The following is a 23,731-nucleotide window of genomic DNA, read 5'->3' on the forward strand; positions in this document are numbered from 1 at the left end:
TTGAAGACCCGAAGACGGAGCTGAAGACCTAGTGAAGCCGAGTAGCTCAGTGGCGTTAGTCGCCGAGTAGCTAAGTGGATGTTGGTCATCCGAGTAGCTCAGTGGCGTTAGTCGCCAAGTAGCTAAGAGGATGTTGGTCATCCGAGTAGCTCAGTGGGCGTTAGTCGCCAAGTAGCTAAGTGGGTGTTTGTCACCCGAGTACTAAGTGGATGTTGGTCATCCGAGTAACTCAGTGGGCGTTAGTCGCCAAGTAGCTAAGTGGGTGTTTGTCACCCGAGTACTAAGTGGATGTTGGTCATCCGAGTAACTCAGTGGGCGTTAGTCGCCAAGTAGCGAAGTGGGTGTTTGTCACCCGAGATACAAAGTAGGTGTTAGTCACCTGTAACCAAGTTTGATAAAATAAAGAGTGTGTTACCCGTGAAGTCGTCTCCCGTGGAGTTACTACATTACAACTGGCGTCAGAAGTAAACCTGTCTTCAAGAAGTATGGACACAAGGAAGACTACCCGTACCCACGAGCGAGGTCGGGATGACGACGGCGTACCGGGGACACCGACCTCGGGAGTAGAGGACGAGGAGTTGCCGCCGATGCAGCACTTCGCGGTGATGGCCGACGCTCCGCTTGCCTCCGACACCGGCCTCCAGGACGCGCACGCCCGCTTGGCGGAGTTGCTACTCGCCGCCGCCGCTGTCTTGGCCGACATCTCCGTTCCGGCGAGCGGAAAAACGGCTGCGGGGGTCGTGGAGGAAGCGACGGTGGAGGATTCCCGCCAAAGGGCGCTTCGCGCCAAAAGCCTGGAAGTTGCCGCTGTTTTTGGGGGGCCGCCACCGATTGGCGGGAAAGACGGACGCCACGTGGCCGGACACCTCCGCGCAGCGCAGCCCACGTCATCGGCGCGCGCCGGAGCCCTCCATTTTGCGCCTGACAACCGAGCCGACATTTTACACAACTCCAGCGGAGCGCGGGAAAATCTCTCCGACGTCGACGACGATCGGGTCCTCCAGCAAAGATTGCCCGCGCTGTCGGCGTTCAAGGCGGATGGGGGCGACTGGGGAGCCTTCCAACGAAGGTTCCTCGCTCATCAGGAGATGTCGGGGTGGTCCGACACCACTGCCCTGCGTGCGTTGCCAGCGATGCTTGACGACGACGCGCTTGCAGCCTTCACATCTGCTGCAAGGTCGTCCCGCTCTACGCTCCAGGCCGCACTACACCTGATGGCGAAGGTGTTCGGGCCGCCCTCCACGTGCCGCCACCAGTTCTACGATCGGCGGAAGGTGGCTGGGGAAACGACGCTAGCCTACCGCACGGCACTGCTCGCCTTGGCGGACGCGGCTTTTCCCCGCATGGATAAGGAGGGGAAGGACGCCATGGTGACGGAGCAGCTGCTGGTGTTGGCCCACGAGTTGGGGGTCCCCATCAACGTGGCAGACGAGATGGAGATCTGCTCCCTGGCGATCGCCACGAGCATTCACGCGTACGAGGTCCTCAAACGCAAGCCGGGGGTCGTCTGCAAATGGCCGGGGAATGCGGCACTGGCCGCCACGATCGCCGAACCTCAGCCAGCTGCGGTGCAGGAGCGGGCCTTCGCTGCACCGTGTCCGGGGGAGTGGAGAACGGGAGGTCGTTCGCCCACACGTTCGCCCCGCAAGCTGGAGCAACCGAAACCTACGACGTCCGTCGTCTGCTACAACTGCGGCCTTCGGGGTCACGTCGCAGCCGGGTGCCGGGCCCCGCGTCCGCGCACCGCAGGACCACGTCGGGACGACGACCAGGGCCACAAGTCATCCCAACAAAACCCGGCAAGTCGCGGCACCTCACACGTTCGGTCCACAAACACGGCACATTCGGGTCGCCGCTTCGCGGTGGGGGGTTCGCGGCTGGGTGCCGGGGGTTCAATTCGGCGGGGGGGGTCCGTACGCGGCCCGCAAGCAGTCGAGTGGTCCGAATTGGCCCACAGGATCGTGGCTGCGTCAGCCGGGTCGTCCGTGGTAACGGGGTTCATTGACGGGGTTGAGGTCCGGGTGCTTGTTGACACGGGTGCGTCGGCCACCATCATCTCGGACCTTATTTATAACATCCTTCCCGTCCAAAGTAGACCCCTTCTGCCGGTAGACGTGCCATTTTATGCGGCGAATGGGGGATCCCTGGGGATCATCGGCCAGATTCGGGCGACTATTTGCATTGGGGACATTAAATTAGCGGGCCCTATTTTTGTATCATCATCGCTGGCCGTTCCCTGTTTGCTAGGTACGGACTTTTTGTCAAAAATGCCCATCAAAATTCTTATTGATCAGGCCTGCATAGAGCTTCCGTCAGGTCGGCGGGTTGCCTTCTTGTCGAGCCCTATCAAAGTGCGCACGGTTTGTGCGACGGTGCAGGCGCTGGCGACTCACACTGTACGGGTACCCCCGGGATCGCAAATGTTAGTACCCCTTCGGTTCAGGAAGCCACTCGAGGTGGGTGCGGAGGCACAGGGGGTGCTGTTGGGGCCGTCAAACAGAGCCAGTAAGGGCCTCGACTTAGCGGTTGCTCAAACCATGGTGAGAGGGGACAGTGAGCCGTTCATAATGGTCCTGAATACGGGGTCGCGGCCGGCCGTAATTGCGCAGGGAACGGTGCTGGCTCACGCCGCGCCGCTGCCCGTTGAGGAACGGCTCGTGGCTCAAGCAGATTTTACTGTCGAGTCGCATCCTCAAAGTGATGAGGGGACTGAGTGGTTGGACTCGCTGTGTGCGGGTTCTGCTAACTTGTCCGGGGTGCAATTGGGAGCATTGAGGGGTTTGCTCATCGAGTTTGCTGACGTGTTCAGCAAACATAAGTACGATATCGGCTGCACTGACCTGTTGCGCCACCACATAGCTACAGGGGACGCGGCCCCTATTCGTCAGAATCCTTTCCGGCTCAGCCCGGCCGAGAAGGAACATGTGCAATCGGCGGTTAATGATATGTTGGCGGCCGATATCATTTCGCCCTCTTCTAGTCCGTGGGGTGCTCCTATTGTCCTAGTAAAGAAACAGGACGGGTCCTTGCGGTTTTGTGTCGATTTCCGCCGCTTAAACAAAATCTCGATGGCGGATGCGTATCCGCTCCCTAGGATGGATGAGTCGCTGGATGCCTTGGCGGGAGCGCAGTTTTTTTCCACACTCGATCTGCTTTCTGGATTTTGGCAATTGCCACTCGATAACGAGTCTAAACCTAAAACTGCTTTCCGCACACCTGGGGGCCTTTTTGAATTCAACCGTTTGCCCATGGGCTTACATTCCGCCCCCGCCACGTTCCAGAGACTCATGGAATTGGTTTTGTCAGGCCTCCAATGGGATACCTGTTTGATTTATCTTGACGATATTATCGTCTTTAGTCGGACTTTCGAGGAGCACCTCCAGCGACTGAGAGCGGTGTTCCTCAGGATGCGTTCCGCTAAGCTAAAATTTAAACCGGCTAAATGTTTTCTGCTTCGGGAATCTGTCAGGTATTTGGGCCATATCGTGAGTCGTTCAGGGATCTCGACGGACCCTGCTAAGACGCATTGCGTCAGCTCATGGCCAACGCCAACCTCGGTCACGGAGGTTCGTAGTTTCATTGGTTTTGCCTCCTATTACCGTCGTTTTGTCAAGCAATTTGCCACCATAGCCAAGCCCCTGCACGCTTTGACGGCTAAGGGTGTGAGGTTTCACTGGGGGGCAGAGGAGGAGGATGCGTTCTGCTCCCTCCGTGACGCTTTGGTGCAGGCTCCCCCCTTGTGTTACCCCGATTTCACACAACCGTTTTTGCTTGACACGGACGCCAGCAATACGGGTATCGGGGGGGTGCTCTCACAGTTGGTCGGGGGGGTTGAACGGGTGGTCGCCTACGGTAGTAGGGTTCTTTCCCCCGCAGAACAACGCTATTGCGTAACTCGTCGTGAATTGTTAGCCATTGTGTTTTTTACACAGCAATTCAGGCCGTATCTTTACGGCCGTCATTTTACGGTCCGGACGGACCATGCGGCTCTACAATACGCTATGCGCGTGGCGCAGCCATCGGGCCAATTGTCCCGATGGTTGGAGGTCCTTCAAGACTACCAATTCACGACGATTTACCGAAAAGGGTTGCGGCACTCAAACGCGGACGCCTTGTCGCGGTTGCCGCCGTGCACGGACTGCACATGTTTGTTGGGATCAGCGCGGTGCAAACCCCCGGTCGCCGGCGCCCCGGGAGTTGCGCTCGCCACCACTGACACCCCGGGAGAGGACGCCCCCACGGGGAGGGATTCGCTGTTGTCGTTGCCCCTCATTGAGTGGGGCCGCCTCCAGATGTCCGACAGCTCCCTACTTACGCTGCGTCGGAAAGTTGGCGCTCCCGAACAAGGGGAGGCGCGGGTCGGTTCCTGGGTGTGCAGACAGGGTCTGTTGATGAGGTGGGACAACATGTCCCGGCGTCACGTGCTCGTGGTGCCTGTTGCTATGCGGGGTAGGATTGTTCTGGCAGCTCATGAACGGCTCATGCATCTGGGTTTTCACAAAACGCTCGCCCTAATCCAGCGAGACTATTATTGGCCGGGGATGGGTAACGACGTGGCGAATATTCTTAAGGGATGCGTAGAGTGCGCCAAAAGGAAACCGCCACCATTGGCGGCTAATCCACCGCTGCAATCCATTCAGGTTTCGCGTATAAACGAATTGGTAGCGTTGGACATCTTGGGGCCCTTTCCGGTTACACCAAGGGGAAATAGGTTCCTGCTGGTTGGCGTGGAATACTTCACCCGATGGCCTATGGCATGGCCGCTCGCCAACCAGTCGGCTGCGGCGGTGGCGGACGCCTTTGTCCAGGGTTATGTGTTGGACAAGGGCGCCCCCGAACGCTTGCTGACGGATCAAGGGAAGAATTTTTCGAGCGTTTTGTTGCGCGAGGTGTGCGACCTGTTGGGTACAAAAAAAGTGCGTACTTCCCCCTACCACCCGCAGACTGACGGGATGGTTGAGCGTCTGAACAGAACGATTACGTCTATGTTGTGCCAACAGGTCTGCGACGATCAGGTTGATTGGGACTTACAGGTGCCGGGGGTACTCGCGGCCTATCGAATGGCCCCTCATGCGGCGACAGGGTTTTCCCCATTTTTTCTTATGTATGGGCGGGAGGCCGATCCGGCCATGGACGTCCAACTGGGGATTTCCCAGCCACGTGCAAAATCTAAATTGGCAGACCACATCAAATTTAATATCGCCAAATTGACTGAAGCGCGGGAGGCGGCAAGGTTGAATTCGCGGTCGCGGCAAATTGCAAACGAGAAATTGCATGAGCGGAGGGTGCATACGCATGATTGGAAACCAGGCGATAAGGCCTGGCTGCATTGTCCACATGCACCGTTGGCTACGTCCCCCAAGTTGTTGAGACCTTGGAGGGGACCGGTGGAAATTGTGCGGGTTGCACGGCCCCAGAGTATACAGATTAAATGGGGGAAACGCCGTTGGTATGTGCACCCCTCCCGACTGAAGCCCTATGCGGCACCGTGTGACCCCGTTCTGTGCCGTGACGACCGGGCGTGTGATGTGACCGTCGACTCGGGGAGGGAGGTGTCGCAGGCTGATCCTCACGTGTCTCCACCTGACCCACCCCCAGGTGCCTCGGGCTTGACGGCTGATGACCATCGAGAGCCTGAACCACGGGGCACGCACGAGTCCTCGATGCCTGGCCGATGTCTTCCTGAACCGCCGGCACCACCGGACGTTCAACCGCGTCTGGTGCCGTACGACGGACCGGCAAGGCGGACTCGGGCTAGGTCTCAACAATTTTCATGAGGACGGGTTTTTTTTGTGCTCTACACCGAGCTCGCCCGGTGTTCCCCTCTGCCGGGATAATGTCCCGTTGTAGGGACGCTCGGAAGAAAAGGGGACACTGCACGAGTCGAAAGAAAAAAAAAAAATTTCCATTTATTTTTTTTGTATACACATTGCTATTGTCACTCGCCGGTTTGTATATATTGTTCTGTTGTCGCGGTGGCATTGGTTGAGGGTTGCGGATGGTGGTGTTCGCGTCGTGTTGTGTTGTTAGCTTAGTTGTTGTTCTTGTTGTTGTGTTGTGTTACGGGGCACACAGGGAGGGTTTGTAATTTTTGTAGCAGCCGGGGCGGCTGCGAGCTATGTGGTAGGGGGTGATGTAGTGGTGGTATTGACGTGCGCCGACTGTGACAGTGATGGATCACGGGGCGGCGCGGGGTGCGGGGTTGGGCACGCGTTGTGGGCGTGGTGTGGACGCGCGCGCCGGGAGTGACAGATGACGAGGCGGCGCGGAGTGAGTGGTGAGGCACGATGAGATGTGGGAAAAGAGGATCGTAGCCAGCACCCGGCGATTGGTCGAATAAGTGGGTGCTCGCAGCGACGTCCGCAGGTGGGGTATAAAGGGGGGACGCGCGAGAGCACTCGAGGAGAGTTACCCAGTTGAAGACCTGAAGACGGAGCTGAAGACCTAGTGAAGCCGAGTAGCTCAGTGGCGTTAGTCGCCGAGTAGCTAAGTGGATGTTGGTCATCCGAGTAGCTCAGTGGCGTTAGTCGCCAAGTAGCTAAGAGGATGTTGGTCATCCGAGTAGCTCAGTGGGCGTTAGTCGCCAAGTAGCTAAGTGGGTGTTTGTCACCCGAGTACTAAGTGGATGTTGGTCATCCGAGTAACTCAGTGGGCGTTAGTCGCCAAGTAGCTAAGTGGGTGTTTGTCACCCGAGTACTAAGTGGATGTTGGTCATCCGAGTAACTCAGTGGGCGTTAGTCGCCAAGTAGCGAAGTGGGTGTTTGTCACCCGAGATACAAAGTAGGTGTTAGTCACCTGTAACCAAGTTTGATAAAATAAAGAGTGTGTTACCCGTGAAGTCGTCTCCCGTGGAGTTACTACATTACATATGTATAGAGACGTAAATAGTGTCTCTACGGCACATATGCCGACTACAGCTACAATTGGTAAAATAGAGTGCACATACCTCTCGAGGGAGCTGATGGAGACATGGTGGAGAAGCAGGCCCTACAGCGCAGGGTCCCGTCGCAGAGAGAGACAGAAAGGGGACGTGCCAACTCAGGGGAGTGAAGGGGTCCCGGAAACAGGGGCCCGGAGGACATGTGACGCTGGCTCCGGTTCTGTCTTGAGAGACCGAGGAAGGGGCGTGGCCAGAGGCAGAGCAAGGCCACGCTCGGGAGGATAAGAGGGACAGGAGCGGAGCGATCGGGGTTGTCTGGCGGAAGGAGCAAACCGTGCGGCGTTGCTTCGGGGGTCTTGGAGCGTCGGTCCTCGGGGACTCAGTTTATATAGAGCCCCCTTTGGGGGTCTAGAGTAACCCCGAGTATTGTTCACCCATAGCCCTGTTCGGTTGTGAATAAATCGTGGTGCTTCCAGAATTCTGTGTGTTCCTTGTGAGATACACACTACATCTGGTGCCAGAAGTGAAAATACTTTATAGCTAGGTGATAGCGTAGGCTTAAAATGTACACGAGAACAAGACAACCTTCCAGGGCTTCTTCGGAGGAGGAAGATGAAGAGGGGGTGATTCCCTAGACAGCCCCGGGAGAGGCGGCCCCGGAGATGGACCGCGAGGGGTTTGGGCCTGCGGAGCAGCGCCAGGAATGCGACCTCGCCATGCCGCCAGCAGCGGGGAGAGACAGGCGGGTGCGTGGCCAGCGCTTGGGCGATCTACTGTCCGCTGCGGCAGTACTTGTCGTGGAGATGGAATCGGCACGAGCCGATTGAACGAGTCAGAGGACCGGAGTCGTGGGGCAAAGACTCCACCGCTGCTATGTCCCGCGTGCGGGAAACGCGGGAAGTGCAGGAAACGCAGCCCGTGCAAGCAGCCGCCATTTTGAGAGGTGCGCGGGACGGGGTTCCCGCCATTGCGAGCGTCCCGCCAAAAATGCAAGGGGAGAGGCCTGCTCTGAAGAGGCGCCTTTTCTTTGTGAAGGAATTTGTCGCTGCAGGGGGGTCTGGGTGGACGTCAGCCGCCGCTTCACTGCTACATGCGACCTGGTGGGATGGACGGAGGGGGAAGCGCTAAGAGTTCTACCGACTGTCTTGGATGACGCCGCCTTGGTAGTGTTCTATTCCATTCCAGCTGAAGATCGGGTGACGTTGGCACAAGCTCTCACACAGATGGCAGGGATTTTCGACCTGCCATCTAACATGCGCCATAGGTTTGCTGCGCAGAGACGAGAGGAGGCCGATACTCCTCTTGTTTTCCGTAGCGCGCTCATCTCGCTGGCCCAGGTTGCATACCCAAAGATGGATAAAGACGGCCTAGATGCTCTGGTCCTGGATCGCCTGCTCGGCCTGGCCCGGGACCTCGACATTGTGCTCCAGGCCCACCTCAACATCAAGCGTCGCTCAACGGTGGCGGCGTGCACAGGTGCTGCCGAGGAGGGAGCAGCACCCGATGAGGTCGAGTCGTTCCAGGCCTTCGCATTTATCGATGCCAGCAGGTGGAGGAGGGCCGAGAGGGGACAGAGCGATGACCGGGATCGACGGACGGGGGCCTCCTCCGGACCCGGATCTTCCCCCGTCGTTTGCTTTAAGTGCGGCCTTCCGGGCCACATCTCAAAAGGGTGACAGACCGAGCGTGAGAGACCATTCAGGACGTTGTCTTCCTTCAGACGACCATCGTCCGCTCCACAAGGCCCTCAGGCGAGTCTGGCTACACCACACACCTGGCCCTCGCACTCACCTCAACTCATCCGGTTCGTGCGTCGGTCTTGGTTTGCGTGTGGGGCTGTCCGCTCGGGGCGCAGGGCGGGTAGCTCAGAAATTGGTGGCTGACGGATGGCCACGGCGACCTGGTCAGTGATCGGCGTTGGGCCAACGCATTGTGGCCACAGCCGCGGCATCATCGGCCATTATTGGCACCGTGCAAGGTGTGGAGGTGCGGATGCTAATTGACACAGGGGAATCCGCCACCATCATATCTGAAATGATTTTTGACTTGATTTAAAGCTTTCGTGACTGCAGCAATTACTCTTTGGTTCTTTCAGTAAAGTCACGTAGAAAGAAAATAAGTGAAATTATAGAATACGACGTTTCGATTTCAACATAAGCAATCGTTATCAGGTAGAAAACTAACCTAGTAAACTTAGAAATACAATGCAATATAACACAGAGTCGGCTAACACAACAGTCAACAACCTACCTGGTTGATTACGTTTTTCCAAAGATTGCTAAATTTTAGAGAGAGACAAAACACAGACACGGAGACAACACAGAGACACACAGAGTGAGACACACACATAGACACACAGAGACACAATGCCTCTCTGTCGAGGCCGTAAATAGAGAGAGAGGGGGGGACAGAGATAGAGGTGGGGGTGCTGGAGCAGAGAAATTAGCATGTCATTGAGAGAGCTGTGTGGAAATCCACCCTGCGGCGACCGAGGGAGAGAAAGACCCATACAAGCCTGGTAAATTTTAGAGAGAGTTGTGTGGAAATCCACCCCGCAGTGGTCGGGGGGGGGGGGGAGAAAGTGCAAATGGACCTATGGAAGCATGGTAAACTTTTTGACTGTTACCTGTTAAATTGGCGATCCTCCGTCCGGTCAATGTCTCATGTTTTGCAGCCAACGGCGGCTCGTGTGGCATTATGGGGCAAATGTCGGCGACCGTGGCCATTTGCAATATTCAAATAACTGGCCCGGTATTAGTTTCCAAATCGTTAGCCGTGCCCTGCCTGTTAGGAACGAATTTTCTGGGGAAAATGGCCATTAAAATCCTAGTTGACCAGGGGTGCCTGGAGTTGCTGTCGGGCCGTAGAATTGCGTTTTTGCCCTCCCCGACTCTGCTGTGTAAAGCGAACGCTGTGATCCAGGCTTTCGCATGGGAAACCGTTAAAATTCCCACTGGAGCGCAAATGCTGGTTCCTTTGCGCCTCAGGAAGCAGCTCGATCGGGATGTCACTGAAGGAGGTGTTCTTCTAACACCATCCAACAAAGTAAGCCATAGCCTTATGTTGGTAGGGGCCCAAACTATTATCCGGAATGATGAGCAGCCTTTTATTCAAATTGTAAACGCTGATCTTGGGCCCACGTTCATACAGGCAGCCGCGGTCCTAGCTCATGACTCGCTAGCAGATGGCGATGTGGTAGGGACGGACCCCGTCAATATGGTCGCGGCTGCAGACCGAGGGGAGAGTTGCGATGACGCATGGTTGGATGCGCTCTGCACCGAGAGCCCTGGCTTGTCCGAGGTGCAGAGGTCCGCATTGCGTGCACTTATTCAGGAATTTTCGGACGTTTTCAGCAAATCCCAATACGACATTGGCCACACCTCATTGGTACACGATCATATCGACACGGGCGATGCGGCCCCCATTCAGCAGAACCCGTACAGGCTGAGCCCGACTGAGAAGGAGCATGTCCGCCATGCAGTCGGGGAGATGCTAGCTGCGAATATTATCGCCCCTTCCACCAGCCCGTGGGGGGCTCAAATTGTCCTTGTTAAAAAGCAGGATGGCTCCTTGCGGTTTTGTGTGGATTTCCGGAAGTTAAACAAAGTATATGTTGCTGACGCATACCCACTGCCGCGGATGGATAATTCCCTGTCAGGGGAGCGGTCCTTTTCAACCCTTGACTTGCTTCCCGGCTTTTGGCAGTTGCTCTTAGACAATAGCTCTAAGCCCAAAACGGCATTTTGTACTCCCCAGGGCTTATACTCTTTGGTTTTTTCAGTAAAGTCACGTAGATAAAAAAGTCTAAATAAATTAAGAATGAAAACAAATAAATTACGATGTTTTGGGTGCAACACAAGCGTCCTTCTTCAGGTGGGGACAATGTAGCGAAAGCACAAACGCTTAAGTGTGTCTCAGAGATGGCTGTGACGAGGGATTATATAGTCGCAGGGCATGGAGGGAGGTGGGGCCCATGGTGAGTGTGGGGGCGGGGTGTGGGCTAGGAGGCAAAGTTGTGAACATTGGCGGTGCGCTGAGAGGCAAACGATTGGAGCTGAAACTGAGGCTTTGTGATGTAGATGGCGGAAGTAGTTAAGCAAGCTAGGATTAAGCCGCCTTTTGTTATGCTGCCGGGTGGGTAAATTCCAAACGCAGGCTAACAGCGTGTGGAGTTCAAACTGAGATGTTAAAAGCTAAAAACGTGTGGTAATCGTGATGGTAGTGTGTGGAGCTGGGGGTAACAGACTGGGAATATGGATATGTTTAAGAAAATAAATCTAAACTGGCTGTCTAGCAGTAAACTGCACGGTAGCTAAAGTTTAACTTGGTTAATTACATCTTTCCAATTGTAATATGAGGATATATCTGGCTCACTGACGTATCACAACTCGTCATGGTGATTGGCTCTGCCAGTCCTGGTTTACAGCCAATGGGGGGAAGCCTGGGGGCATGGCCCTGACGTGATGGAAATGTGACAGCTATAAGGATTGGTTTTGCTGGCTTTGGCCACAGCCAATGGGGAGATGAGTCAGGGGCATGGTCCCGGGAGCTGACGAGGGAGCCTGGAAGATTCCATGCAGGCTAATGAGGATTGGCGGAAACGTACCACGGGACCCGGGTATTAAATAGGGGTGGAGACGAACGACAGGTGGTCAGAACGGGAACGAACAGAGGAAGGGGGCCACGCGGGAGCGGGGCTCCGAGTTGCCACGTAGCAGTGCGTCTCTCTCTCTATCTGTCCCTCTCACGCTGCCTATCAGCAGCGTGAAGTAACTGTAACATAAGTTGAATAAAATACGGATTCCAGAAGTCGACTCAACGAGCTTTATTACACAATGATTGCTCAATTTAAAACCATCCTCTCGGTTGAAGTTGTGTCTATGTTTGTATATCTGGATGGCTTCATGGACAAATCTTTGGTAGTATCCGGGAGGTTTGCAGAGTACTTTGGTATCGGAGAAAACAATATCATGAGAACCCGCTGTGTTGAAACAATGATCAGCTCGCAAATTCGGTCAGAAATATGTCGTTCCATCTCCCCAATATAGCAATCACCACACGTGCAACTCAGTTTGTAAACACCGGGGTATTGTAAGTCAGGAATGACATCCTTTACGGATGGGATCAGATCACGGATTTTGTGTACTGTATTGAATCGGACCTGGATCTTGTGTTTGTTTAGAATTTAGGAAATATTTTTGGTAACGCCTGCTATGTATGGCAACGTGATGATTTTGATCGGGGTTTCAGGGGGTTATTTCTGCATGGTGGGAGAAACAGCTTGGCAAATAGTATGGTCAGAGTATCCGTTCATCTTGAGGGCCAGATGTACATGTTTTAATTCACTGGCCAGGTGGTGTTGGTCAGGGATGCAGTGGGCCCTATGGTATAGTGTTTTGATGAGGGAATTCCTTTGAGCCTGGTGGTGGTGGGAATCAAGCTTCAAGTAGGAATCTGTGTGGGTGGCCTTCCTGTAAACAGAATGTCCCAAAGAGCCATTGGGCCTCCTCTCAAACAGAACATCCAAAAATGGTAGCTTGCCATCTTTCTCCACTTCCATGGTAAATTTGATGGATAGGTGTCTGGAATTGATGTGGTCTAGGAATTGGTTCAATGCTGGGAGGCCATGTGGCCAAATGACGAAAGTGTCATGCACATCACCACCACCCGATTGTGCTTTTGCTACGTTGTCTCCACCTGAAGAAGGACGCTTTTGTTGCGCCCGAAACGTTGTGATTTAATTTATTTGTTTCCATTTTTTATTTATTTATATTTTTTACCTACGTGACTTTACGAAAAAATCCAAAGAGTATGGATCCTTGCAGTCACAAAAACTTCAAATCGGCTTCCCATGGGACTCCATTCCAGCACAGCCACATTCCAATGGCTCATGGAATTGGTTTTAGCAGGGATCCAGTGGGACTCGTGCCTCATCTATCTCGATGACGTCATTGTCTTTGCACGTACATTAGAGGAACACCTACAACGGTTGCAAGCCGTCTTTCTCAAAATGCGGGCAGCAAATAAAAAATTCAAGCCGCAAAAATGCCATTTTCTGCAGAGGTCGGTCTGATATCTCAGCCACATTGTGAGTGAATCCGGAATAGCGACAGACCCCGACAAAATGGCGTGTATGCATATATGGCTGACCCCCAAGACGGTGGGTGAAGTGCAATGTTTCGTCGAGTTTGCCTCCTATTACCCTCGATTTGTGCCCAGCTTTGCGACTTTCACAAAACCCCTGCATGTCCTTATTGCCAAGGGCCATAAATTTTGTTGGGGGATGGAAGAGGAGGCGGCTTTTGTCGCGCTGTGGGAGGGTTTGGTCAAGGCACCTCCTTTCTGCTATCCTGACTTCTCCCGACCCTTTCTCCTTGACATGGATGCCAGCGACACTGGAATAAGCGCCGTACTGTCTTAGGTGGTGGACAGGGTTGAAAGGGTCGTGGCGTATGGGAGTCGGGTGTTGTCCCCTGCGGAACAGCGGTACTGTGTGACGCCACGAGAATTGTTGGCCATCGTCTATTTCATCCAATTGTATCATCCGTACCTCTGTGGGAGGGCGTTTGAGGTGTGGTCAGATCACGTGGCCCTTCAGTACGTGCTGCGTGTGGAACAACCATCCAGGCAGCTCTTGCGATGGCTCGAGGTCCTTCAGGACTATACCTTTAAAGTCTCATACAGGGAGGACGTTCACCATAGTAACGCAGATGCGCTCTCGAGATTGCCACCTCGAGACGCTGCAAACCCCATGCTGGGGAGTTGCCTCAGGCTATGGCGGCATCCGCGGATGCTCTGCCTCCGGACACGGGCCACATGTGTGATAGAACGCTCGGCCTCATGCATGATGAATGGAGGCGACACTAGATGGAGATCGCCTCCCTGCTCAAGCTGCAGCATCGTATTTTGTAAGGCAGGGGGTTAGGGTAACAGACGAGGAGTTGCATCGGTCATCCTAGATGGTGGCTTGCTGATCAAATGGGACGAGAAATCCCATCGATACGCCATGGTGGTGCCATCTGTTCTGCGGGGGAAGGTTATACAGGCGGAGCACGAGCAGCTAATGCACCTTGGTGTCCAAACACCTTTGGCTACTCTAAAAGTTAAAATTTTCTGGCTGGGCATGGCCGACGACGTTTATAATGTGCTGCACGGAATGCGCTCGCCACAAACCTCTACCAAGAGCAGATCGCCAACCGGTAAAATCCATCTGCGTTTCTCGGGTGAACGAACTTGTCACGCTCAATGTTCTCGGTCTGTTCCCCACCATTCCGTGGGGAAATAAATACTTATTGGTGGGGGTGGAGTATTTGTCGCGTTGGCCAATGGCCTGGCCGTTCCTAAACCAGTCAGCTGAGACCATCACAGACGCGTTCCTTCATGGCTACGTATTAGATAAAGGTGCCCCTGAACGTCTCTTGACAGACCAAGGCAAAACATTTTCGTCCAAGCTGTTGAAGGAGGTTTGCGAGCAATTGGGTACCAAAAAGGTGCGCACGTCGCCTTATCACCCCCAGATGGACGGCATCATGGAGAGGTTACACATAACCCTGACTTGTTGTGCCAACGTGTCAATGAAGCACAGTTTGACTGGGACTTACATATTCCAGGCGTGCTCGCAGCATACAGTTCCGCCCCGCACGCTTCTACCGGGTTTTCCCCATTATTTTTAATGCATGGAAGGGAGCGTGACCCACCAATTGATATGCAGATCAATCCACTGGAGAATTGTACTTGGATATCGAACCCCATGCGGCTTACCCTACAGCGATTGGCAGAAGCAATGAACGGCTCATCAAGCCTCGCCAATCCACTACCATATGGATGCCAGGGGACAAGGCATGGCTCCACTGCCCCCATGTCCTGATGGGTACCTCCCCGAAATTACATAAACCATGGCAGGGACCGGTCGAAGTGGTGGAGGTGAGGAGTCCACAGTGCGTGTGGATTCAATATGGTTGCCGCCGCTGGTTTATGTACCCGTCGCGGCTAAAAAAAAATTCCACCTGCCATTAGTCTTTTCTTCTCCACTTCCCGAGGGCCGGGTGTCTGGTCAGCCCGATGAGCTGGGGCACGCGTCGGCTGATGTCCTTCCTCAGGACAGTTCTATCATTCTGCCCGCAAGGTCCAAGCGCCTAACGGGACCAACGTCACCGGTCCTACTGGCCCGGGGGGAACGGGAGAGTCGGGAGCTGCCATCACTGTGCTCGTCGAGCCATCTTCCGGCTGCCCCCGAAGCCTCTAGGGGACCTGCACCCTCTTCGCTTGACGGCCCGGCATCAAGGACATGGGCAAAGACCGCTTGATTTAAATGTCCATCCTCCAGGATAAAAGTACACCTACACTCATGGTCCACGGCCGCCACTCGAGCCAGATGGGTCAATGGCTGACCCGGGCTCATCTTGTGCTCAAGTGCGGTGTTGCATGTGCAAGGTGTAGTTGTGGCCTGTCCGGGGGGTGGCTCGTCCATTGTAAATAGTTGCAACTAAGTTTTTTTTTTCTCTCTTCTTCCCACTCTTCTTCTCTCCCTGGTCCTCTATATAGTGTATATATCGGTTCTTCCTCGTTCAGGATTATTTATTGTTGTTCTTGTTGTTCTCTTGTTGCATTATAAATTGGAGGCCCACACGTTGCGTTGGTTATATGTCAGTCAGCCGATATGGCCGAATTTCATAAAGGGGAGAGGGGGGTGATGTAAAGACGTAAATAGCGTCTCTACGGCGTATATGCCGACTACAATTACAATTGGTAAAGGAGGGTGCACGTAGACGTGGCAGAGAAGCAGGCCCTACAGTGCAGGGTCTCGTCGCAGAGAGAGAGGGGACGTGCCAACTCAGGGGAGTGAAGGGGGCCCAGAAACGGGGACCTGGAGGACATGTGACGTTGGCTCCAGTTTCGTCTCGAGAGACCGAGGAAGGGGCGTGGCCGGAGGCGGAGTGAGGCCACGCTCGGGAAGATAAGAGGGACGGGGGCGGAGCGATCGCGGTTTTCTGGCGGAAGGAGCTAACCGCTCGGCGTTGCTTCGGGGGTCTTGGAGCGTCGGTCGTTGGGGACTCAGTTTACATAGAGTCCCCTTTGGGGGTCTAGAGTAACCCCGAGTATTGTTAACCCGTAGCCCTGTTTGGTTGTGAATAAATCGTGGTGCCTCCAGAATTCTGTGTATGCCTCGTGAGATACACACTACATATGCACTAGACTGTCAATTATAATCCGTGCTAATTATGGGGAGGACGGCCGCAGATAATTCAAAATCACGGATAATTATAATCCAAAAATATCCATTCTCCGCGGATCTCTATGCCAAAAACAACTCATATATCAACCGATTGATGCCCGTGCTCAGTGATAATACTCTCGCTTCTATGCAAAAGACTCGGCCCACAAAGTCGATAGCAGAGCCACGCCAATCAAAATCAATCAAACTCTGCCCACTGTTGTAAAGATATGCAACTACTGCACTGTGGAGGCGATCACATGGATTTCGGATTATATATTTTTCTTCGGTTTAAGCACGTTACTTGTCATGCACATTTCCAAGAATAACAATGTAAAGCTGTTTTTAGATTATTATGAAATTGGACTTCAGGGAAAATTAATGAGTTATTAATTGATCTCAAAATCTCAGATGCGCGGTTAATCCGCAAATTGGATAACTACACGCGGATAATTTATATATAGTCAAACCTCTTCATTGGCAGATTTTTCTTTAGTGAGATTAGATTATTTTCTATATTATATTTGTATACCAGTTCAGCTTATGCAGCTTTTTCCTTCAACTATTTGCGATTTAGCAACATCGCATCATGGGGAGGAGTACCTGCACAGTACCGGAGCACTGTTTTACTTTGATCATGGGGTCGAAGCGTCGAGTGATTGGAGGAAGTGAGAACGAGCGTAAAGAACCGAAAAAGTGATGAGTTTAGCTAAAAAAGTAGAGTTGTGGGGTAGACTTGGTCACGGTGGCGCTGTCTCTGCTGATCATCATCATCGCACCCCCACCATCATCCAAGGGAAATACAACTTCAAAATTTACAGTATAATTAGTTTTATTTAATTTTCTCTATTTTATGTTTCCGTATTTTTTGTTCCATGAGCTATTGTATTATTATAAATTTTAAATAAGTATATGAATGTTGAGAATAGGTTTTCCCCTTTTTTCTGGCAACAAACAGGGGTTAAGATGTTAAAACACCTAACTAAAACATTTTACAAGGAATCATGCCTGCATTAACCACAATACTTGTGGTCAGAATGCAAACAAAAAACATACTCTGATAATATATGCATTGTCTTTGAAACTGATTGCTCCACACCAGAGACAGCTTTCTTTTGAGCCTAGTCTCAAAACGGTGGCGTCCTCTGGTCTAACACCGTTTTGAGAGAAAAAAACGTGCAAAGAAACGTGGAATTACATGTAGAGACAGAAAGAGGAGCACACCGGATAGTTTGCAGGCTTGATCAAGACTCACTATTAGAAGAGACGATGGTCAGGAATAGCAACGGCGTGGCAGCTAAGGAATGGAACGAATCGGAAGAGGATGCCCACCTAGGAGATGGAGCGATGAAATCAGTAAACTAAATATTTATTTACACTGGAGGAATCTGATGAACTTTTAAAAGCAATTTTTCCCACAGATGTCCCGAAGATGGATTGTGCAGGTGCTGGATGGATTGTTGCTTGGCAGGATCGTGAAAGGTGGCGTCGTCTTGAGAGAAGCCTTCATCCAGTAGTTGATTAATCATGGCTGAATATGACAATATATGCTGATACGGTACTATAATCGATCATTACATTTTAGGTTGTTTGTTGTCGTCTCTGCTGAAATGTCACGCGAGTTTCAATGTTCGCAACGTCGGGGTGTGTGTGGAGTAGGTGCTGGCGACGAGCCGCCTTGACTCCGGTGGGTTTCTCTCGAGTCACAGGATCTCAAGCCTCTCGAACGACGACTATGGGAGCTACTCGTGCATCCTGGCCAATGAGGCCGGCTCCACCAGCTGCGTGTTTACCCTGACAGGTTAGCCCACGAGCCGAAAACACTCAATTACCAGCTTGCTAATTCACACTTTACTTGTACAGAGTTGTTTGGTGAATCAACAGAATGGATGGTAACCTAACATACGGTAACTATGAATGTTTTTATTAATATAATTTGTCAAAGCCAATTTTTCATATTGGATATTTCTACTGTAACTCAGTTGTTGAAGCTCTGATTCGTATTTGGTTGTCTCTGCTCTGATCTTTATTTAGTTATTTTTGCTCTGATTTGTACTTGGTTCTTTTTATTTTGGTTTCTATTTAGTTGTCTTAGCTCTGATTATATATACACACGCTTCATTTTTGTATATCTTTTTATATTATTGCTGTTGCCATCTTGGTCACTCAAGTTATTCTTGCAAATGAGACTCATCTTGGTCTCTTGGGTTTTCACTGCCAGGTTAAACAAAATAAACTCGAAACTATACTTTTAAATGTCCTGCCAAAGAGCTTATTCTGCTCATGAACAGGCAAAAACATATGCAAGTGCTTTATATTTTTTTAATAGATGTTTTTGAATGCAGTTAATACATGTTTACTCCGAATAAGCTACAGGTGATGGATTTTATCCAAATACACATCTGTAATCAGGATGCAACTTAGCAGCACCAGTGACAGCCATTAAATAGAAACATTTTCCTTGTTGTGTAATGGTAAGTTATTCCTACGACTAATTCAAACTCAGCCAAAGCTCAGTGGTGGAGCAGGTGGCTCACAATCGGTCGTTGGGGGAGTTTAATTTATGATTCGAGGGTACGACTCAGCTGATCATCCCACTGGGGTTGATAAAATGTGTCCCACTTTGTGTCAACAGTGGTTATCTTACGGATAGGCTTGCCCCCGACATGGGAACATGTAATTTCCACAACAGGAGATGAGCACCACCTACTTTCTCATTTGAGCGGGGCGTCACTTTGACTCTTGTTATGGAGAGCTGCGTGAACAAGGCCCATTGTGGCAGACAAACAGGGGTGACTCAGAGTGTGCGCTGGTGCTTGTGTGTGGGGAAGGAAGGGCACGTGCCCCAGAATTTTACTACGACAATCCGTCGCCAGTCCACCTGCAGCATCTCTGGGTCTACTCATACCTGGTGCAGTGGACTCAAGCTGAACCCACAGCTGTGGACCCAGTCACTGAGTACCGCCTGGAGGTGCGACAGGTGAGTTACTATATTGCAATTCACACCAGTCACTCACCGTCAAGCTGTCACCCCATCATCACTCTTCTTTTCGCTACTGAAATCGTAGCTGTTCCCATGAAATCCACTCATTAATTCCTCCACCCATGTTGAGGACACGGTCTACTACACTGACTGTTTATGTCTCACCCATGCTGTTTTGAACTAACACACTCACCCACTCACACACTCGTCTGTGCACTACTGCAGGTTCAATCACTTTTCTTCCCTCACACTGCTCGACTCCCTCCCATCGTCTCTTTTCCAAATTTCAGTTAAACTTTTGGACTTAAAGAAACCCATTAACTTTTATCTATTACTAACGGGAAGTACCCGGCATTGCCCGGGCAAAAAGACACACACATCGACTTACACACACACATCGACTCACACACACGCATACAAGAACAACCGCCATTCGCCACTAAGTGGTGGTGACGTTACCACAACGCTTGTGCCAGGCTATGTGCACCTTGAGGCCACGTGAAGTGTCGAATGCCCGCTGGCAGGAGGTCACGGGGCAGACCCAGATGCCACAGGTCGACTGACTGAGACGACTGGCTGATGCACCACCTGTGCCCCCTACTGTGCCAACTTGCTGTGCTTTAGCCACACGGCGTTCCGCTCGTTGTTGTGAGCGTCGCTCCTCCGCCCTCTGTTGTTGTTGGAGGGCGACTGCCTCCAACTTCCCAGTAGTGTCCTTCACGAGCCTCCTCCACAGAGGCCGATCTTGACACCGCTGGTACCAGTCATCGGCAAGTCCACTCGGCTCCACGTCCTCCTGTACCACATAACTCCATCTCTTCTCTAGCCCGTGCCATGCCCGTTTAGCCCCCTCGATCCAGCCGAACAAAATCTGTTTAGGCATGCGATGGCTGGGCATGCGGGCTACATGACCCAGCCAACGCAGCCTTGCCTGCTGGAAGAGCTCACCGATGGGACTTTACCCAGATCTTTCAAGAATTTGTGAGCTCCTCACACAATCCAGCCTGGTTAAACCCAGGATGGATCGTAGGCAGGCCAGCCTAAATGTTTATAACCGGCGAAGATGCTCCATTAGGGGAGTCCACGTTTCGCAAGCGTAGAGAAGGGAGGGAATGACTGTGGCCGAGAAGACCTGAAGCTTCGTGTGGAGCGACAGACCAGGTAGCTTCCACACAGCGTTACGCAACCGATGAAAAGATATTGCCGCTCGACTGATTCGGAGTGAGACCTTTGCTGTTAAACTGGAGCCGGTCATGAGCACACTGCCCAGGTATGGGAAACTCTCCACTCTCTCCACAACTGCCCCATCACCGATTGGGAGTTGTGTGGGTGGAGTGTCCGATAGTACAAAATACCCAGGCAGGTGCTTAGTTTTGGTGGGGCTGATGGTAAGGCCCCACATCTTAGTAGCACGCTCCAGTCTCAGCAGCAGCGTCTCCCAACTCCTCCTCTGAATGAGCAGCTATTACCAAATCATCGGCATACATAACGTGGTTGACCAATAGGGAGCCATCCCTTGATCGCACCCGAGCATCGATCAGCCTCCCATTATATCTGTACCAAATGGAAATTCCCTCGGTGCAGCTATTGAAGCCTTCACGAAATACGTGGTCAAAATAGATGTTAAATCATGTGGGAGCCAGAGGACATCCCTGTCGCACCCCAAGGTGTATAGGGAATGGCTCTGACTCCCGGCCACGTAGTTTTACCTGGGCCCGCTCACCATAATGAAGGTCCTTAATGATCGTGAGCAGAGGGTCAGGGACTCCGAAAGCACGAAGAACAACCCAGAGCCCAGGCCTACTGATGGCATCATAGGCCTTGACCAGGTCAATAAAGCAGAGATGTAGGTCTTGTTGGAATTCCCTACACCTCTGCTGTAGCAGACGGATAGAAAATATGGCATTTGTGCAGGACCGCCCTTTCCTATAACTGCATTGGGGCTCCGCAAGCCTCTCCTCAGCGTGCCTAGCAAGGCGATGTTGAATAATCCTTGCCAGGACCTTTCCCGGCACACTGAGGAGTGAGATACCCCTGTAGTTGTTACAGTCTGTGCGGTCCCCCTTGTTAAAGAGAGGGACCACCAGGGCATCATTCCAATCCTGCGTGGTCCAGACTGTTGTTCTGATGTCATATAGGGCAGTTTGTGCACAAACACCACCCTCCTTCAGCATTTCGCTTGGGAGATCATCTCTGCCCGGTGCCTTTCCTGGTCTCAGACTCCGGATCGCCTTCAGTACTTCCTCAACAGATGGCACCTCAGCCAGCCACTCACAGGGGTGACTTCTTCCAATATTTGAGGCACCACAGCCTCAGCAGGGTCATCTCTACTTGGTGCCATGATGTTTTCCTGGCTGAGGGATTTCCCCTCCCCCAGTACCTCACAGAAATGCTCAGAAAATCTGCAAACCTGTTCCTGCGGGTCAGAGATTGGATCAAATTAAGAATAACACTCCCAGAGCAGAAGGTTGGATGGCCACAGTGAGACGCGAATAAGAGCGTTGTATATCAAGGATGCAGACTCAGCTGAATAACAAGGCTGCGGAGGTTACCAGGAGTTCGCGTTCGCCTAGTTAAGTCGAAAAGCTCAATTATTCTGTATTGCTATTAAAGTAACGTTAAAGTCGGAATTTAACAACAGGATAGGCTAAAGTTATCGATATTCACACCCACTCCAATTAAACCAGGCCACAAGTTACGCCTACTGAACCATCACCATCATTAAGTCAATATGAAATGTTATTTCCATACTTTAATATACAACTCGACCCGAAGCATATGACAATCAGAACCTTCCTAAGTCAAAATTGAATCGCACCCAGACAGGAGCGAATAGTCGATATAAGGTTGAAGAGGGAAGGAAATTAAGAGCACGGCGAACTGCAAACGTAAGCAAAAAAGCCGGGAACAACACACCAGCCAGCAACAGCGAGTCGGGCTTCGACAGGCCATAAAAGTAGGAATGATAACTCCCGGGGTCAGGGGACATCAGAAAAAGCAAGCAGACAAAAACCAGCACTGACTCCAAGGTTCAACCGCCCTCACCTACAAGGAGTGACGGAAATTAATGAGGCCTTGAGTTAACGGCGTCAGCTGGACAGCAACAACAACGGCGAGCAGAGACAGAGTGAGGCAAAAACCTGCGAGGCTATGAAATGCAACTTCATGTCAGTGAAGCCTGACCAACAAGTTAAGTTAATGACATCACAATACATAATATCGTACATAACATCAATGTTAACGCTATTCACCGTCAACTATATTCCGCTTATATAACCATGCAGACACCAAGGAATACGAATTCCTAGGATCAAGAAACTTACCCCTTAACCTAAGATATCGGAAATAAATTAATAATAATAAGCCTATGCATGAAAGACAGTGTGGCGCTGCAGGTTACTTTTTTGATGGAGTTAAATAGTGATTTGTGATCGTGGGCCACTGAGGCAGACTCCATTTCCTCAGCAACCCGCGACCACCACTTACACACACACATCGACTCACACACACACATATCGACTCACACACACACACACATGGACTTACACACACATCGACTCACACACACATCGACTCACACACACAGACACATTGACTTACACACACACACATCGATGCACACACTCACATCGACTCACACGCACACATGGACTTAGGCACACACATTATTATTTTAATATTTCCTCACTTAATTTTGAAATATTACTTTTGAAATAAAGGACTCTGCAGGCGATGTAAGTCTCCGTTCGTCCTTTATATTGGGTTCTTCTCCTCCGCACCCCGCTGGCCTCCTCCTCGGACCAGCGTCGTCTCTCACGCGCCCCGCGCACTCTCTTCCTCCTCAGCTCCTCCACTTGTCCTTCCACCCCGTTGGTCCTGACAAGGGACCAGCGTCTCCTCTCCCGTGCCACGCACGCTCCTCTCGCGTGCCCCGCACGCTCCGCTAGCCACCCCGCTAGTTCCGTGTGCCCCGCACACTCTGCTGGCCACCCCGCTAGCCCCGTGTGCCCCGCACACTCTTCTCTCGCTCCTCACACCCTGGCCGACGGTGTGCCAAGCCCCCATCAGCCACGTGGCTGATGGCGCGGCGGCCACCCAACGTGGTCCCGCCTCTTCACTCCATCGACTGGCCCTAATCTCTTCCGGGCTCCCCTCTATAACCTCTCTCCCACGTGACCCTGACTCCTCCCTTCCAGATCGTCACATCCGGCCTTCCCATTTACGCTCGCATTACATGACTCCCCCCCCCTGATGAAATATCCAGCCGTGCCGGCTGCAATAGGATAAAATAATGCGAGCGAAGGCATCCCAATCAGGAGTCACCCAAGACACAACGGAGAGTATAACAACAAACACAATTAACGAAAGGGAAGGGATCTGGATCCGGTACGGAACACTGTCTTCCGCGCAACAAGCAAGAAAGAATTAAGCAATGGAAAGCAATACACAACAACGGTAACCGACATGCGAGAAAGGCCGACGCGCATAAACCAGGAATGCGGTGTCTTAGAGCGTGTCCGTGTTGCTGGTCCATCTGCCTGGCTCAAGTCCAACTTCAGAAGCAACTGGTAGAGCAGGAGTGACGAACAGACGCTTCACTCCCCCTTCAAGTCCACATCCGGTTAGCACAACCGGTAACACCCAGTGTGGCAGG

At 52.2% G+C, this 23,731-nt stretch overlaps 1 protein-coding gene across 1 annotated transcript in view; it reads left to right on the forward strand.

Annotated features, from left to right (window-relative positions):
• Positions 1–23,731, forward strand: part of LOC144729820 (MAM domain-containing glycosylphosphatidylinositol anchor protein 2-like) — a 101,211-nt gene that overhangs the window by 36,603 nt on the left and 40,877 nt on the right. Inside the window, exons 10-11 of the mRNA XM_078610333.1 lie at positions 17,754–17,895; positions 18,926–19,074. Of these exons, the coding sequence (XP_078466459.1) occupies positions 17,754–17,895; positions 18,926–19,074 (291 nt within the window). The remainder of the gene's footprint in view (positions 1–17,753; positions 17,896–18,925; positions 19,075–23,731) is intronic.

This window comes from Lampetra planeri, chromosome 33 (assembly GCF_965212315.1).
Source record: "Lampetra planeri chromosome 33, kcLamPlan1.2.h2, whole genome shotgun sequence".
NCBI classification, from domain to species: Eukaryota; Metazoa; Chordata; class Hyperoartia; order Petromyzontiformes; family Petromyzontidae; genus Lampetra; species Lampetra planeri.